We start from the raw sequence: 13,734 nt of genomic DNA, 5'->3' as shown, positions 1-13,734 counted from the left end.
GATTCTTTATATGCCTTGAGTACAAGGATTTGCTAAATTTCAATGCGGGATGGGATAAAATAGTAGTCATTTAGATTCTACATATTATAATATAGTCTGTTATTTACTGTGGCAGAAAACATGAAGCATTTTGGAGAATATGGGAAAACGTTATTCTGATTGTTTCCAAATGATAGATTCTGTTGATCAGTTTCCCTGTAGAATAAAATGGTATTGTCTTCATGTAGTCTTGTGTCTATATAAACATTTGTTTAATTCTAAAGGTCAAACAGGATTTATGCATCATCCGTCATTTTTTACTTCTGAGCCACCAAGCATTTATCATTTAAACAAGGATTTGCTAAATTTCAATGCGGGATGGGATAAAATAGTAGTCATTTAGATTCTACATATTATAATATAGTCCGTTATTTACTGTGGCAGAAAACATGAAGCATTTTGGAGAATATGGGAAAACATTATTCTCATTGTTTCCAAATGATAGATTCTGTTGATCAGTTTCCCTGTGGAATAAAATGGTATTGTCTTCATGTAGTCTTGTGTCTTTATAAACATTTGTTTAATTCTAAAGGTCAAACAGGATTTATGCATCATCCATCATTTTTTACTTCTGAGCCACCAAGCATTTATCAGTGGGTGAGTTCTTGTCTGAAGGGTGAAGGAATGCCGCCCTATCCTTACCTCCCCGGAATCTGTGAAAGAAGTAGACTTGTAGTCTTGGTATGTATTGCCTAACGTGTTTATTTTTTTTTTTAAACTTAATTTTTAAAATTACACAAAAAATTTAACTTTTTCATTTTGTGTACATTTCTGTGAACTTCAGCAAATGTATAGATTCATGTAATCACCACCATAATTAGGACACAGAATAGTTTCATCACCCTGCAAAATTCCCACATGCTTTTGAGATTCATCCAAGGTGTTGCCAGTGTCAGCAGTTCATTGCATTTAATTGCTAAGTACTAGTCCATTGTGTGAATGTTTCACATGGGTTACCCATTCACCCGTTGAAGATATTTGAATTGGTTCCAGTCTTTGGCAGTTATGAATACAGCTCCAGTAAACATTCATGTCTAGGTTTTAGTGTGAACATAAATTTTCATTTCTTAAGGGTAGATATCCAGCGGTGAGATCAATGATCATATAGTAGTTTTCAGAGCAGCCGTACCATTTTCCATTCTCACCATCAATTGTGAGGGTTTCATTTTCTCTACATGTCAGTGATTGGTATGGTCATGATTTTTATTTATTTTATTTTAGTTTTTTTTGAGTTTGTGCATTTTTTTTTTTGAGAAATCGTGAGCGTGAGCATGCATGCGAACAGGGAAGGGGCAGAGAAAGAGAGAGAGAAAGGGAATCCCAAACAGGCTCCATCCACACTGTCGGTGCAGATGCTGATGTGGGGCTCGAACTCACGAACGATGAGATCATGACCTGAGTTGAAATCCAGAGTTGGATGCTTAACTGACTGAACTGCCCAGGCGCCCCGGTCATGATTTTTAATTTTTGCCATTCTGACAGATGTGTAGGAGTATCTCATTTTAGTTTTAATTTGTATTTCCCTGATGGCTAATGATGTTTTGAGAGTTCTAGATGGGAGGTTTTGTCAGCTATATGGATTATAAATGTTGTCTGGTTTGCAGCTGTCCTGTCTCATCATTTTCTTAATGGTTCTTTTGCAGAGCAAAATGTTTAATTTTGTTGCATCCAGTTTACCCAGTTTTTCTTTTATGGAGAGTACTTTTGGTGTCTAAGATTTCATTGTTTAACTTCAGTTCACAATTAATTTCTCCCAGAAGTTTTATAGTTTTCTGCTTTACACTTAGATCTAGAATCCATTCTGATAATTTTTTTTTAATAAGATGTGAGATTTAGGTTGAGGTTTTTATTCCATTTGGATGTCCAGTTATTTTTAACACCATTTATTGAGAAGACTATCCTTTCTGTATTGCTTTAGCACTTTTATGAAAAATTAGTTTGCCGCATTTTTGTGGGTCTGTTTCTGGGCTGTCTGTAGTAGTTTGTTGATCTGTGTTGCTGTCCACACTGTCTTGGTTACCGTAGCTGTATAGTAAGTCTTAAAATTGCTTTGTGTGATTCCTCTTTTCTTTTTTTTTTTTTTTTTTTTAACGTTTTATTTATTTTTGAGACAGGGAGAGACAGAGCATGAACAGGGGAGGGTCAGAGAGAGGGAGGCACAGAATCTGAATCAGGCTCCAGGCTCCGAGCCGTCAGCACAGAGCCCGACGCGGGGCTCGAACCCACAGACCGCGAGATCATGACCCGAGCCGAAGTCGGCCGCCTAACCGACTGAGCCACCCAGGCGCCCCTGTGATTCCTCTTTTCATTATTCTTCTTTTTCAGAATTGTTTTATTATATGCATGTATGTATGTTTCAAGTTTTTATTTAAATTCTAGTTAACATATAGTATAATACTGGTTTCAGGAGAAGTCAGTGATTTAACACTTACATACAACACCCAGTGCTCATCATAACAAGTGCCCTCCTTAATACCGATCACCCATTTAACTCATTCCCCTGCCCACCTCCCATCCAGCATCCCTTATTCAGTTAGTTCATGTCTGAGTTCAAACCTTCAGATACAAACAAAAGACTTTGGTAAAGGTGAGTTCCTTCACGTTCCCATCCCCTTCTCGCTGGAGCAGCCTGGGTCCTTTGTGGACCTTCCCAGAGACGGGGCCTTCCCAGGCTTATTGGAGAATTTCATGCTTTTGTTTCCTCCACAGATATCACTGCACTATAAATGTCTATGTACCCTGCTCGTCTTTTCTTTTATTCCACATCCTGCTTTTCTTCATGTTGAGAAAGGCTTCAGAGCCCCCATGACTCTGAAACAGACATGCAGGAGAGTAATTTTGCTTTTTTTAAAAAAAATGGTAGTCAAATATACATAACATATTTATATATGTATTTATAATATTTTAACTATTCTTAAGTGTACAGTTAATTCAGTGGCATTAAATATATTTATAAAATATTAAGAGCAGATTTAGGGGCACCAGGGTGGTTCAATACATAAAGCGTCTGACTCTTGATTTCAGCTCAGGTCATGATCTCACAGTTCATAAGATCGAGCTCCACATTGGAGTCCATGCTGGCAGCATGGCCTATTTGGGATTCTCTCCCTCTCTCTCTCTCTCGCCTCCCCCTCCTCTCAAAATACATACGTGAAAAAAAACCTTCTAAAATATTAAGAGCAGGTTAATTCCAGAACTTATACATCCTTAATGCTTATGTAGAAACATTTAAGTGAAACCACCAAATATGTTGGTACTGTCCAACTCTGCTGGATGGGGGGAGACTTGATGTGTATCTAGCCACAAAGGGGAGCCAGAGAAATAAGAATATACCAAGTTGGTCAGCCTCCAACTTAAATTATGTTAGTCAACTTGTAGATACTTGTATTACAACTTTTCGTTGTGAGATATGATGTCAGTTAGGTTCAGGACTATGTCATTTGCAGTGCTTGTATTGGTTTAGAATATAGAGTTTTTAAGATTCTCCTGCGTTATAGTAAAATTTTAATGGAATCGTGCTGCTTTCTTTGAAAAGAAAAAAAAGCTTAGTGCAGGTGCAGATATTGGTGGTAGCAAATATTCAAATGAGACCTTTGAAGGCCAAAGTGAAGGGTGTGGGTTAGGGTTCACCTAACCAGAAACAACCCAAGTGTTTGTCAGTTTATGAATGGAGAAAGTTTGGTACATCTGTGTAATGGAATACTACTTAGCAATAAAAAGAAACCAACTACAGACGCACGCAGTAATGTGAATGAATCTCAGAGGGATGCTAAGTTGAAGAAGTAGGACACAGAAGCTTATATAATCTAAGATTCCATTTATGTGATATTGTTGAATAGGCAAAACCATAGGGAAAGAAAACAGGAGTTGTTTCCTGTGCTGGGTGTAGGAGGAGTAGATTGATTACAAAGGGTGCAGGGAGCGTTTTGGTGTGATAGAAGTGTTCCACATCATGATTGTAGTAGTGATTGTATTATTGTATGTTGTCAACACTCAAAGCTGTACACCTAAAATAGATGAATTTTCCTCTGTGTAATTATACGTCATTCGTTTGAAAAATAATGTAAATTTTCTCCTTATGCAGAGTATTGCACTCTACATACTTGGTAATGAGAGCTCTGTTTCTGATGAATCTTCACAGTATTTATCCAGGATAACTATAGGTAAGTCAGTGTAATGTTAGACTTCCCAAAATGAATTTTTTCCCCCAAAACACAGTTTTACAAATGTTAATATCAGAATTGAGATTAAAAAATTAAAGATTTCCTAAGTGTTCTAGAGGCCATGTCTTGCCTCATTTTAGTGGTGGCCTTTTGCACTGTTCTTGTCCGTGGTTTATAGCTAATTTTCAGAGACCAGGAGTACTTCAGATCTAACAAATTTTACATTTTTTCAATGTATGTAAAAAGGACTTATTTTATTTTATTTTAATTTTATTTTTTGTCCATAATCTTAATCTTACTGTCTTCAGTATCCCCTTTGCAAAGTACGGTAACATATTCAAAGATTCCAGCAACCAGGCATAGACATCTCTGAGGACTATTATTTGGCCTACCACAGAGTATTAATTTACATTTAATGAAATTATTGACATAATTGAGTTTAAGTCAATTATTTTTATAAGTTTCTCTATTCAGGTTCTGTTTTAGTCGGTGTGAGCCTCTGTACTAAATGTACCATAAATTAAGTGGCTTAAACAACAAACTATTTCTCACAGTTCTGGAGGTAATGAAACCCAAGATCAGAGTGCCAGCGCGGTCATTTTCTGGTGAGAACACAGATTCCTGGTGTGCAGATGGCTATCAAAAAAGGACTATTTTGGCCTCAGGGAAATTATTATACTTTCCAGCCTGCCAGAGGACTGCTTACTTTTTTTTTAGGAGTTGTTTGAATTTTCATTTCCAAGTGTCTTCTGTTATATGTTCTCTTTATCAGGATAACTATCAAAATAAAATTTCCTTTTCATTGCCTTTTAGCCCCCCAGAAGTCACAAGCAGAACAAGAAGAAAACAGGTGATTTTTATTCAGATAATGCTTTTATATTAAAAATATAAAACATTATTGCATTTTACTATTCTTTTTAATATTTTTGTGTTTTCTTCTCTTACAGGTTTAGTTTCAGGCATTCTACATCAGTTTCTAGTCTAGCTGAACGATTAGTCGTCTGGATGACTGATGTAGGTAAGGTAGTCTTTGTTACTTTTCATGTGTCTTTGAGATACTGGTGAGAACCCCCTGCTTTCCCTGGACACCTCCTTGTTCAGTAGGCCGTGCTTCTTCACAGCGAGCTAGAACTGGGAAGCAGGAGAAGAGAGGGACTCTCGTTCTATGAAAGGATCCTGCAGGACCAGTGTTAAGGCGCTTCAAGCCTCACTTCCTTTCCCTGACCATGTCATACCTTCCGGATTATAATACCTAGTATACCAGCTTTTATCTCTCGATGGGTCAGAAATGTTTATTTGCTTCACCTTAGGCCAATTAAAGCTGTAGCTATGTGGACTGGCCTTAGAATGGAGAACTGTAATCACTACACATACAGACTTGAAGCAGTTGTAATACTCAGATATCAGAAAGTATTTCTGGCTAATTGTAAAAGTAATTGTACAAACACTTCAGGGTGTGTTTTTGAAGAATATAGGCTAGTGGTTTCGGCTCCAAGATGAGGATAGAGCTGGAAAGAGGGAAAGGGAGGAAAGGAGTTCCCTGTACTCTTTTCTCGAAGCCAGTGCTCTTAGGATTTAAATGGAATAAAATACTAAAGACCTTTTTTTTTTTTTTTTAAAATAAAGAACTAAAAATTTTAAATTATGGATATGAAGATATAAAAAATGACAATGTTATCGTATAGTCTGTTATAAAATAATGGTGTAATGAATATTACAGGATGTCTGAGTTCTTATTTAAAGAATATTCTAAACGACTTAGTTTTTCACTGTTGTTTTAAATATGCTCTCATGAAAATTACAATATTATTGTATAGTATTACAGATAAGATACCTGTGCTGAAAAACATTAGATGAGTTAGTTCTGTCCATTTGTATGTCATATGATATTTAATAAAAGTGTTATTCTTGTAGAAGGGAACATTTTTACCTCAATAATTAATCAACTTCCAATATTAATAAATAATATATAATAGTATAAAATTGAGAAATTCGTTACAGGAAAAATAAATTTTAATTTACCTAAGGTCTTGAAAATTTTAAATATGAAGTATGGTATAATATAAAAGAATGCATAAAATGTGTATGTTTAGAGGTCACCTACCATTGTAAGTAGAACATTGCTAGTGTACTAGAAGGCCCTTGCATGTCCATTCCATGTGATATCTTCCTCTCACACAGCCTACTGCTGCAGGCTAAACCGAGGTTTTTTATTACCTTCCCTCATTCTTTTTTCTTTTTTCTTTTTTCTTTTTTTAAATGCTTATTTTTCAGAGAGACAGAGAGAGAGAGTGAGCAAGGGAGGGGCAGAGAGAGAGGGAGACACAGCAACTGAAGCAGGCTCCAGGCCCTGAGCTGTCCGCACAAGCCTGATGTGGGGCTGGAACCCACGAACTGCAAGATCATGACCCAAGCCAGTTGTTCGCTTAACTGAGCCACCAGGCGCCCCGTTCCCTCATTACTTTCATAGTTCTATCATCTTTTTTTTTTTTAAATGTGTATTTATTTTTAAGAGAGAGGGAGAGATAGAGCATGAGCGGGGGAAGGGCAGAGAAAGAGGGAGACACAGAATCTGAAGCAGGCTCTAGGCTCTGAGCCGTCAGCACAGAGCCGGACATGGGGCTTGAACTCACAAACTGTGAGATCATGACCTGAGCCGAAGTTGGATCATTAACCAACTGAGCCACCCAGGCGCCCCCATAGTTTTATCATCTTTATCTGTTGCTTGGTGTTGTAGGTCTTTGAACTTCATATAAATGAATGTAGATATAAATTGTTTTTTTCACTCAATTCATCTGTATTAACTCATGTAGCAGTAGATCATTCATTTTCACTGCTCTATACTCTATGGTTTGAATATATTCCAGTTTATTCTGTTGATGATAGCAGTTGGGCTGTTTCCTCCCTACCCTTTTTTTGTCATAGTGAGTGAATAGCGTTGCTAATCAGTATGTTAATACTTGTGACTGGTGCACATGTACACAAATTTCTGTATGGCTGTTAATGGACCATAAGGGATGGACCTATGTGTACATGCTGTGTGTTTTCCAAAGTGATTGTACCACTACCAACTGTGGATGAGAATTACTATTTTTCTACATAGTTGCCAACACTTGGTGTTGATTTACTTTATTTAATATTTGTCAAATGAATGAAATTATATATTTAGTAGTTTTTAATTTGATCTTTCCTGATCACTCAGGAAATAAACCATCATTTCATATGTTTATTGACCATTTGTGTTTCTTTTTTGGGAAATGTCTTTTTGTCCTTCCTGTCTTTCCTGTTGGGTTGTTTCTCTTTTTCTGAAGGTTTTTAGTTCTTTTTTTTTTTTTTTTTTTTTTTTTTTTTTAATTTTTTAACGTTTATTTATTTTTGAGACAGAGAGAGACAGAGCATGAACGGGGGAGGGGCAGAGAGAGAGGGAGACACAGAATCAGAAGCAGGCTCCAGGCTCTGAGCCATCAGCCCAGAGCCCGACGCGGGGCTCGAACTCACGGATCGCGAGATCGTGACCTGAGCTGAAGTCGGACGCTTAACCGACTGAGCCACCCAGGCGCCCCGGTTTTTAGTTCTTTTAAAGAGACCTTTTGTACTAATCCCTGATGTTAAGACATTTGTCTGGTAGTAAGGTGAACGGAATCAATTTCTCTTTTTATTTGTCAGGATAGATATTGATTAATTTCAGACAGGATAATTGGGACAATAGCAGGTCTGAATGAAAAATGTTCTCCTTTCCTTTCATCACAAGGTTTCACTTTAAGAGACTTGGAAACTCTTCCCTTTGGAATTGCTCTTCCCATCAGAGATGCAATTTACCACTGTCGTGAACAGCCTGCTTCAGACTGGCCAGAAGCTGTCTGTCTCCTGATCGGACGGCAGGATCTGTCCAAACAGGCCTGCGAAGGAAACTTGCCCAAAGGGAAATCTGTGAGTATTAACACTGAAAGTTCAAGGTTCAGGTTTAGTGTCAAAATCGAAGTAGAAATCTTCATTTTTCTCTTAAGTCTTTTTCCAAGTGTATATTTCAGTTTGTCTTTTATGTTTTATGCCATGGGGTTTATAATTGGGCAGATACTCTTATTTATGAATTGACATGGGAACAGAGATTTTGTGAAGGCTCTGTTTTGCCTAGACTTTGCTTTGAGTTAGGACAAGTGCTGAGTGTATACATCCAGTACCATGACTCTTTCTCTACTTGTTGGTAGTGAAATTGGTAAGTAACTACTTTCGTAGTTAATAGCCTCATGTTGAATATGTAACTATTTTCTCTTTCCTACTTTTTTTGATGTGAATTTCTCGATTTTAACCTTTGAAATAGATGTAAATACATCTGTTTAATCACATAAAACTGAAGTTGCAGGAAAAAGTTCTTTGGGAGCTGGGATAAGAGACACTAAAGTTGTTTAGAAGATGTCTTAGATTATCCCTCCTGAAATTCTTTCCTTTGTCAGTCTTCCAATATGCTTTTACTCTTTTTATTATTATTATTATTATTATTATTATTACTATTATTATTTTTAATTATTTTTTAACTTACATCCAAGTCAGCATATGGTGCAACAGTGATTTCAGGAGTAGATTCCTTAATGGCCCTTATCCATTTAGCCCATTCCCCCTCCCACAACCCCTCCAGCAACCCTCTTTGTTCTCCATATTTAAGAGTCTCTTATGTTTTGTCCCCCTCCCTGTTTCAATATTATTTTTGCTTCCCTTCCCTTATGTTCATCTGTTCTGTGTCTTAAAGTCCTCATATGAGTGAAGTCATATGACATTTGTCTTTCTCTAATTTCGCTTAGCATAGTACCCTCTAGTTCCATCCACATAGTTGCAAATGGCAAGATTTCATTCTTTTTGATTGCCGTGTAATACTCCATTTGTGTGTGTGTGTGTGTGTGTGTGTGTGTGTGTGTGTGTCACATCTTCTTTATCCATTCATCCATCAGTGGACATTGGGCTCTTTCCATACTTTGGCTATTGTTGATAGTGCTGCTGTAAACATTGGGGTGCATGTACCCCTTTGAAACAGCATACCTGTATCCCTTGGATAAAAACCTGGTTAGTTCAGTTTCTGGGTCATAGGGTAGTTCTATTTTTAATTTTTTGAGGAACTGCCATACTATTTTCCAGAGTGGCAGCACCAGTTTGCATTCCTACGCTTTTACTTCGTTTTTTAAAAGTTTATTTATTTATTTTTAGAGAGAAAGTGTGCGCACGTGTGCCTGCACATGGGGGAGGGGCAGAGAGAGAGGGAGAGACAAAGAATCCTAAGCAGGCTCCGTGCTGTTAGTGTGGATCCCAACGTGGGGCTCAAACTCACCAACTTAACTGTGAGATCATGACCTGAGCCAAAACCGAGTTGGATGCTTAACCAGCTGAGCCACCCAGGCACCCACCCCCCAGTCTGCTTTTATAAAGAATGGGTTCTGAGAAGACTACCAATAGAAAATCAAATACATCATTACTCTCTAATGATCTCTCTTTTAAAATCAGTCGTTTTTAAAACTTAAAAATGGAATTTCTGGTACTTCTTTTAGAACTCTATTTAGCTTAAAAAAAAAAAAAAATGGTAGTATTGCATTACCCTGAGGATCAGAGAGGATTTTGGGATGGTTTTTCCACTCCAGGTGACTCTTCAACTTTGTTTATATCCCTAAGAGAATAGCACACATTTGCCTCATCACTTACTAGCTTTTGAACATATTAATCAAAATGTAACTATTTATAATCCACATTAGGTCTTAGGCTATTAATGCTTCTTCAGACCTTCTGAGTCTGTATCACAATTTGCCTGCTGGGTCTGTGACAGAAGCTGTTGCTGTGGATCCCATCTCCAGCAGCGTTGGCCCAGCATACCTTGCTTTTTATCTATACTTGTATAACAGCTCTTAGTTGAATTACTATTTGTCTTGTTCTAAACAGAAAACCATTTTTTTTTTTTTTTGCTAATAATATGATGATCCTTTTATTTACCAAGATAAATTTTAGTATTTAGACTTGTTTTGTTACTATTATGAGAGCAGTTTAACATCATTAGCACTAAAACCAAATGATATTGATAATCTTTGATTTGTATTTAGGTGTGATTTTAAGTAATTCTAAATTCAATTTGTTCAGTTATTTGAGGCTACCTTTTATAACTCTTCTATTTTCAGTGCATTGGGTATTTGAGTCTATACTTTATAGCAAACTCATCCATTAGAATATAGTTTTTTTCAAAATTAGATATTCCATAGGAACCATAATGAATATTTATGAACTAAGTAAGAAGGATTGGTTAATCATATCTATTATTTTTTTTTCCAGCTAATGTTGCTTCCACATTAAATGTCATAAAACATTAGCATTTTAAATGGAATTAATTTTTTGTTAAAGGAGTATAAAATCCTTGAGAGAAAATGAGAAGATTTCGTGCTATTCATACCTAGGTTGAAGTGTGATTGAATTATTTGGATGGGGAAGGCTCATATGAAAGCACATGCTGAGCTTCTGAGAAAGAATGATAATCAAGGGATTAACCCTTCTCGCTTGTTTTGCTGCAGTCTGATTAAGAAATCCAATTAAGAAACATCCTTATAAAAAAGTGAAAATCAATTATGATCCATTTTAAAGTACTAAAGTAAGAAAGTACTGTTAACTTTCTCCAGTCTTTGGTATATACCCTTCCAGGTTGTTTTCTTCTGCTTATATTAATCAAAGATATTATTTAAGTTAGCCTGGGTTCTTCAGTAATAGTGAGTGGGTTTCATATTCCACTTCTAGTAATTTGTTTCCTTTTTAGAACATTTAGGATATAGTTATATTTTTATTATTTATTTAGAATGTTTCTCTAATGGAGTCAGCTGACTATTGTCCTAAATCTAATGTTTTTTCCCTTAGCTCAATAAAGAATTTTCCCAAGTGAGCAATATGATTGTACTTTTAAAAAAGATTTCTAGATTGAAGTCCCAGTATACACTGGGTACCCAAACCAGCTTTGTTCTCTGTACTGATAGAGTCATAGTGCATCATCCTATATATCTTTGTGTTCAGTGAGTGCATGGTGGTTGGTTTTTAAATTATTACAACCAAGTCTGTTACTCAGGTGCTCTCATCAGATGTTCCTTCAGGAACAGAAACTGAGGAGGAAGATGATGGCATGAATGACATGAATCAGGAAGTTATGTCATTAATATGGAGTGAAGATTTAAGGGTGCAGGACGTGCGAAGACTTCTTCAAAGTGCGCATCCTGTCCGTGTCAATGTAGTACAGTATCCAGAACTCAGTGACCATGAGTTTATTGAGGAAAAAGAAAACAGGTAAAGGAAACATGTCATTATCACTTGTCGGTGTTTTTTTTTTTTTTTTTTTTTTTTTTTTAATGTTTATGTATTTATTTTGAGAGAGAGAAAGTGTGCACATGGGGGAGAGGCAGAGAGAGAATCCCAAGCAGGGGTTGCACTGTCAGAGCAGAGCATGAATCTGACAATCCCACGAATCATGCTCAATCCCACGAATCATGAAATCATGACCTGAGCTGAGATCAAGAGTCAGACACTTAATGGACTAAACCACCCAGGCGCCCCTCTTGTCAATGTTTTTTTGTGCTTTAAAACCCTAAAAAGATACTTCGGAGTTAAAAGTACCATGTATTTTAAGTTTTTGTTCAAACTTGGTAAACCATAACATTTTTTCAAAGTATTTGAAACGTAAGAGTATCTGATGACATGTGACCCTCCTCTCGAAATATAGCTATGTGCTATTTAGAAAAGGCGACTCTAAGACCATTTTGCTTAATATAAAGTTTTTAGTGTAGTTTAAACTTATACCAGTAAGTTTTTTTTCTGATCTGATCAGTAATACTCTCTGAAACTTCTCTGCTGCCATTCTCTAACATACATTATTTCTGTTGATAATTGTAAGACTCAGTAGTACCCATTCTGTGACATTTCAGGGTTGTTGCCTTGGGACAATTCCACTTATATTTTAAAATTCTTTCCTGTCCTGTTAACCTGCCTTGTATCTATCCTCTGTAATTTTTCCACTCTGATTTTCTGGTTCTCCTTAACTTTGCTTACTGTGGTACTGCTTTAAGGAGAAGGACCATCCACACTTAGCCTCAGGGTGCTGAAGATCTGAATTAGTCATAACCTTCCTCTCACACTTTCCTCTCCATATATACCTAGGTAATAGAGGAGATTGAGTGACAGAGAAGTTGTGTGAAAGCCTAGGTTGGCCACTATCCGCTGGGTATCTTTGGATGAATTACTTAACTTCTTGTTGCCTCAACTATAAGAATAGGCATAATTGTAGCATTCGTACATCACAAGGTTGCTCTGTGTGTACAGTGAGTTATTTCTACATAGTGGTTAGAACACTGTCCCGTATGTAGTAAAGCTGAATGCAGTTAGCCATGATTATTAACTGAGTTCATTGATACGATGCTAGTTTTTTTTTTTTTAACCTTTTAATATCTCTGAAATCAGAATATGTTTTTCAGTCAATAGGTATTATAGTTTAATTGGCAATATTTTTTTAGTGCTTCATGAAATAGTGATGCGTCTTGTAATCAGTGACATCTTAAATAGAAAGGATTACAGTATTGTTTCCGTTATCACAGTTTTGTGGATTATATTTAAGGTTTCTGCTAAAAACATTCTATGGGATTGCCTTGAATTTTTCTGATTCTAAATTAACGTGGGGCATTGTTCCTAAAGAATCTTAGGACAGCAAATTTTCCTCACCAAAAAATTAGAAAAGCTGTATGTGTATACAGTTAGAGAACGTGCTTATGAATAGCTTTGTCTGCAGAGAAAAAGCCTTTGAAGGGATTTTTTTGTTTCTTCAGATATAACTTGTGTTAAGTGTTTGTTTCCTGATTATAAATGCCCCTACTTCCACAATTTCTGTTTGATTTTTCTTTTTAAGGGGCTACATGGAACAGGATTTAATATAGAAACAAGAGTGGTGTATTAGTTTCAAACTAGAGCCCACTGAAGCCATTTTAACCTTGAATATAACTGATTTATAATGCTATTAATCCTATAAATCTTGGCCATCATGTAAGTGAAACTAATTATTTTTTCCCTGGAGACACTATGCAATCCACTGGCTTCCAATATAGGGAGTTTCTTTCCTGTGTACAGGCCACAGAGGTAGCACTACTCAGGCTTTGGTGGCAGAAAGGATGGGAGGAGGATCCCAGAGATGTAGTGGATGCAGTTAGTCTGAAAATAACAAAACGAGGAAACCCAAAACATACAACATTTTCCTTTGAGCAGGTTAGCATCAGAGTGGAATTTTACATTTCTCTTTGTGGATGTCCAGGGAGGGTTGGCTTGATTTATAGCCCATCTGGTTTTCACTTAAAGCAAATATGAAAAGAAAGGAAATGTATCTCTCTCTTAGAATTTCTAAGGGGAACAGAGTATTAAAATGAGAATAACCACGTTTGGATCACATCTTTGTTTGGATTTACTTTGATGTGATTTCATCTTACCAACACTTCTTCTTTTGGAATACTTTCCTACAGATTACATTCCAGTTTCTTCT

At 36.5% G+C, this 13,734-nt stretch overlaps 1 protein-coding gene across 4 annotated transcripts in view; it reads left to right on the top strand.

Moving 5' to 3' along the window:
- The window catches only part of ANAPC1 (anaphase promoting complex subunit 1), a 94,992-nt gene that overhangs the window by 38,726 nt on the left and 42,532 nt on the right, over window positions 1-13,734 (top strand). For all 4 annotated transcript variants that reach the window (XM_078444731.2, XM_081795226.1, XM_081795227.1 and 1 more), the window contains 6 exons: window positions 572-720; window positions 4,124-4,202; window positions 5,016-5,052; window positions 5,150-5,220; window positions 7,954-8,132; window positions 11,287-11,501. In XM_078444731.2, coding sequence (XP_078300857.1) covers window positions 572-720; window positions 4,124-4,202; window positions 5,016-5,052; window positions 5,150-5,220; window positions 7,954-8,132; window positions 11,287-11,501 — 730 coding nt within the window. The remainder of the gene's footprint in view (window positions 1-571; window positions 721-4,123; window positions 4,203-5,015; window positions 5,053-5,149; window positions 5,221-7,953; window positions 8,133-11,286; window positions 11,502-13,734) is intronic.

This window comes from Panthera onca, chromosome A3, assembly GCF_046562875.1.
Source record: "Panthera onca isolate mPanOnc1 chromosome A3, mPanOnc1 haplotype 2, whole genome shotgun sequence".
NCBI lineage: Eukaryota > Metazoa > Chordata > Mammalia > Carnivora > Felidae > Panthera > Panthera onca.
The sequence above is the reverse complement of the archived record's forward strand: the minus strand, read 5'-3'. Positions and strand labels throughout refer to the sequence as shown.